General features: G+C 51.6%; 1 protein-coding gene across 1 annotated transcript in view; it reads left to right on the top strand.

The window, feature by feature from the left end:
- The first annotated feature begins 2,604 nt into the window (after positions 1–2,604).
- LOC108797848 (solute carrier organic anion transporter family member 2B1-like) overlaps positions 2,605–4,761 on the top strand; it is a 13,753-nt gene continuing 11,596 nt past the window's right edge. The window contains exon 1 of the mRNA XM_018569540.1: positions 2,605–2,776. Coding sequence (XP_018425042.1) covers positions 2,605–2,776 — 172 coding nt within the window. The remainder of the gene's footprint in view (positions 2,777–4,761) is intronic.

Here is a 4,761-nt window from a genome sequence, read left to right as displayed (position 1 = left end):
GGGGGGGGGGGGGCACCTCCCGGAAATGAGAGGGACATCTCCCTGAAAGTGCTTCTTTCAGGTTGGGATCCCTGGAGCCGGGACACCCACACCCATACGGACCTGCACTTGGGGTGAGCGTAGGGCAGCGTATGGCCGCGTACTCCCATAGAGAAGGACAGGGGCTGTATACTAATCACACGTAGCACCTGTCCTTCCCGGGAGCTGCTTGATACGGCCGTGTACGGTGTTTTCTCGTGTGAATGAGGCCGAAAACTTAACGTATCCAAGTAGACTGTATACTAATCACACGTATACTAATCACACGTAGCAGTCGAGACTGTGCAGACACAAACAAAACAGGTTTGTTTTCTACAGTAAAGATTCAGATACATTTATGAAAAACAATATAGTAGAGGCAGGATAGTACAAATCGGCCATAATGTGTAAACACAAGTTTATTAAGTGCCAAGAAAAAATTCCAGTCTTAGGGCATAGTTATAAAGCAGTTAATCTGACATTCACCAGACATTCACTGCTAGTGAATCTTCCTAGTGCATGTGTTTTACATGACACTGATTAATTGACCGCCAGAAAATGTTTAGTGAAAGTCACAAAGGGCATTTTATTTTTTTTAAACTTTTTCTTGGGATAACCCTGATTTTCCCCAACTCAATTATTTAAAAAGGTCAGTCTCAAAGGTAGGCCTATACCGCAGTGGTGGCGAACCTTGGCACTCCAGCTGTTTGGGAACTACAAGTCCCATGAGGCAGTGCAATGCTCTGACAGCCACATACATAACTCCCAGAGGCAGATGCATGTTGGGATTTGTAGTTTTGGCACAGCTGGAGTGCCAAGGTTCGTCACCACTGGCCTATAGTGTACTGCATTCTGTGTATAACTAGGGTTGCCATCTTTTCTTCAAACAAAACCCGAACACACTCTAGTGACGCGCGGACATTTTTTGGGAGAATGAGTCGTGGCTTATGCACATGTAAATAGCGCTACCCATTAATATGTAAATATCACAGTTGAGACTATTTTCAGTGGGGGGCCAATAGGCCCTATCTTAATTTTGGTTGTCCCTGTCTGCCTGACATCTTGTGTCTGGGTTTCAGCTGCCATGAAACCTGGACACAGCATTCAAAACCCGGACTGTCTGGGTGAATCCTGGACAGGTGGCAGCCCTATGTATAACAGATAGGCAAAGAACATTCTGAATAAATTAACAGGCCACTTCCCCTGCATGAGATTTCTCATAACTTCCTGACATGTGTCAGTCAAAGTAATGCAGCAGTGAGGTAATTAATACAGAAATTTTGAAGCCAATGATTCCAGTCAAGGACTTTACAGACAGTTATAAACCACACGCAAACATGTACTTTCAATACAAATAATATATGTTTCCAAAATGAAGGCAATGGCTTTTTTTTGTGCAATGGCTACTAGTCTTCCGGGAATCTTGCAGCCACACAGTAATGGTCATGAGCCATAGGCAATGCATCACAATAAAATGTACACTCTATTATAAATTCCTAACAGCAGTGACAATTGGAAAGGGAAATGCTGATTTGTTCCTAAGGGAAACGCACAGTTCTTTCAGACACATACTGTATGTGGGGTCTATTGCAAGATAAAAGCAGGCAGGGGATTGTTTGGAAAATTTGATGTATCTTTACACTGGACTACAAGAGCAGGCGGCTCTTTAATTAGGCGAGTTAGGCGGTCGCCTAAGGCCTCGCGCTCACGAGGGCCTCGCAGCCGCCTAACTCGCATAGTCTACAGTAGGGTTAGGCAGGGCTTTGCGCTGTGGGGGGAGAGGAGAAAAAAAAAGTACCGCTACGTCTGTCCCGACTCCCGCGCTCATCCGCGGAGACTGCACTTCCCATTCCCCTGCTGGGACTCCGCTCCGTCCGCAGCCCAGCCGGGCTTTACTAGTGGCAGTGCAGCCCCAGCAGGAGAGAGAGAGTGAGCCGTGAGAAAGCAGCCAGCCACACATGTGTCATGAGGCAGAGAACGGGGGCAGCAGTGACAGAGAACGGGGACGATTCTCTGAAAACTATCCAGGGCTGGAACTACTGGCGGGGGGAGGAGGTGGAGGACGCCGGGGCTGGGGCCCTGCACCGACGGTCCAATGAAGGAGGAGGCTGTTGTTTGAAGAAGCCCACTGCTGCAGGTAAGGAAGAGCTGCAAGGAAAGGGCCCCCTAACCAGCCCACTTGAGACCCTGCAGAGCCTACCATAGAGAGTCTCTGTGGGCTGTGCAGGATCTATGGTGGGTTCTGCAAGCCTCAGGTGGGTCCGTTGCTATGGCCAGAGCCCAGTGCGTTGCTATGTGAGTTAGGCGGTCGCCTAAGGCCTCGCGCTCACGAGGGCCTCGCAGCCGCCTAACTCGCATAGTCTACAGTAGGGTTAGGCAGGGCTTTGCGCTGTGGGGGGAGAGGAGAAAAAAAAAGTACCGCTACGTCTGTCCCGACTCCCGCGCTCATCCGCGGAGACTGCACTTCCCATTCCCCTGCTGGGACTCCGCTCCGTCCGCAGCCCAGCCGGGCTTTACTAGTGGCAGTGCAGCCCCAGCAGGAGAGAGAGAGTGAGCCGTGAGAAAGCAGCCAGCCACACATGTGTCATGAGGCAGAGAACGGGGGCAGCAGTGACAGAGAACGGGGACGATTCTCTGAAAACTATCCAGGGCTGGAACTACTGGCGGGGGGAGGAGGTGGAGGAGCCCGGGGCTGGGGCCCTGCACCGACGGTCCAATGAAGGAGGAGGCTGTTGTTTGAAGAAGCCCACTGCTGCAGGTAAGGAAGAGCTGCAAGGAAAGGGCCCCCTAACCAGCCCACTTGAGACCCTGCAGAGCCTACCATAGAGAGTCTCTGTGGGCTGTGCAGGATCTATGGTGGGTTCTGCAAGCCTCAGGTGGGTCCGTTGCTATGGCCAGAGCCTAGTGCGTTGCTATGCCCAGATCCCAGTGCATTTCCATGCCCAGTCCGTTGCTATGCCGATAGCCCAGTGCATTTCCATGCCCAGTGCGTTACTATGCCCACATCCCAGTGCATTTCCATGCCCAGTGCGTTGCTATGCCCATAGCCCAGTGCATTTCCATGCCCAGTGCGTTGCTATGCCCAGAGCCCAGTGCATTTCTATGCCCAGTGTGTTGCTATGCCCAGAGTCCAGTGTGTTGCTATGCCCAGTTCGTTGCTATGCCCAGAGTCCGGTGAGTTGTTATGTCCATTGCATTGCTATGCCCAGAGTCCAGTGCGTTGCTATGCCCAGAGTCCAGTGCCTTGCTATGCCCAGAGTCCAGTGCCTTGCTATGCCCAGTGCGTTGCTATGCCCAGAGCCCAGTGCATTTCTATGCCCAGTGTGTTGCTATGCCCAGAGTCCAGTGTGTTGCTATGCCCAGTTCGTTGCTATGCCCAGAGTCTGGTGAGTTGTTATGTCCATTGCGTTGCTATGCCCAGAGTCCAGTGCGTTGCTATGCCCAGAGTCCAGTGCGTTGCTATGCCCAGAGTCCAGTGCCTTGCTATGCCCAGTGCGTTGCTATGCCCAGAGTCCAGTGCCTTGCTATGCCCAGTGCGTTGTTATGCCCAGAGTCCAGTGAGTTGTTATGCCCAGAGTCCAGTGCCTTGCTATGCCCAGTGCGTTGCTATGCCCAGAGTCCAGTGAGTTTTTATGTCCAGTGTGTTGCTATGCCCAGAGTCCAGTGCGTTGCTATGCCCAGAGTCCAGCGCATTGCTATGCCCAGTGCGTTGTTATGCCCAGAGTCCAGTGAGTTGTTATGCCCAGTGTGTTGCTATGCCCAGAGTCAAATGCGTTGTTATGCCCAATGCCTTGTTAAGCCCAATGCGTTGTTATGCCCAGTGCGTTGCTAAGCACAGAGTCCAATGCGTTGTTATGCCCAATGCGTTGTTATGCCCAATGCGTTGTTATGCCCAGTGCGTTGCTATGCCCAGAGTCCAGTGAGTTTTTATGCCCAGTGCGTTGCTATGCCCAGAGTCCAGTGTGTTGTTATGCCCAATGCGTTGTTATGCCCAATGCGTTGTTATGCCCAGTGTGTTGCTATGCCCAGAGTCCAATGCGTTGTTATGCCCAATGCGTTGTTATGCCCAATGCGTTGTTATGCCCAATGCGTTGTTATGCCCAGTGCGTTGCTATGCCCAGTGAGTTTTTTATGCCCAGTGCGTTGCTATGCCCAGAGTCCAGTGCGTTGCTATGCCCAGAGTCCAGTGCGTTGCTATGCCCAGTGCGTTGCTATGCCCAGAGTCCAGTGCATTGCTATGCCCAGTGCGTTGTTATGCCCAGTGTGTTGCTATGCCCAGAGTCCAATGCGGTGTTATGCCCAATGCGGTGTTATGCCCAATGCGTTGTTATGCCCAATGCGTTGTTATGCCCAGTGCGTTGCTATGCCCAGAGTCCAGTGCGTTGCTATGCCCAGAGTCCAGTGCGTTGCTATGCCCAGAGTCCGGTGCGTTGCTATGCGCAGAGTCCAGTGCGTTGCTATGCCCAAAGCGTTGCTGTTCCTATGCCCAGTGTCCAATTCATATACTGTTCTGTATTGATGTATAAATGTATTGCTGGGATTTGTAGTCCCCCTACAACTTGTGCTATTCTGCATCAGAGTGTAAGCTCCTCTGCACAGAGACTGATGTGACTGTGGGGGAGGGGACATTAGAGTGTAAGCTCTGTGACTGATGGGGAGGGGAAATTAGAGTGTAAGCTCCTCTGTACAGAGACTGACGTGACTGTGGGGGGGCATTAGAGTGTAAGCTCCTCTGTACAGAGA

This window comes from Nanorana parkeri, unplaced genomic scaffold (genome assembly GCF_000935625.1).
Source record: "Nanorana parkeri isolate BGI_ZX_2015 unplaced genomic scaffold, ASM93562v1 scaffold1351, whole genome shotgun sequence".
NCBI lineage: Eukaryota > Metazoa > Chordata > Amphibia > Anura > Dicroglossidae > Nanorana > Nanorana parkeri.
Note: the sequence above shows the minus strand (reverse complement) of the source record. Positions and strands in the feature narration are given on the sequence as shown.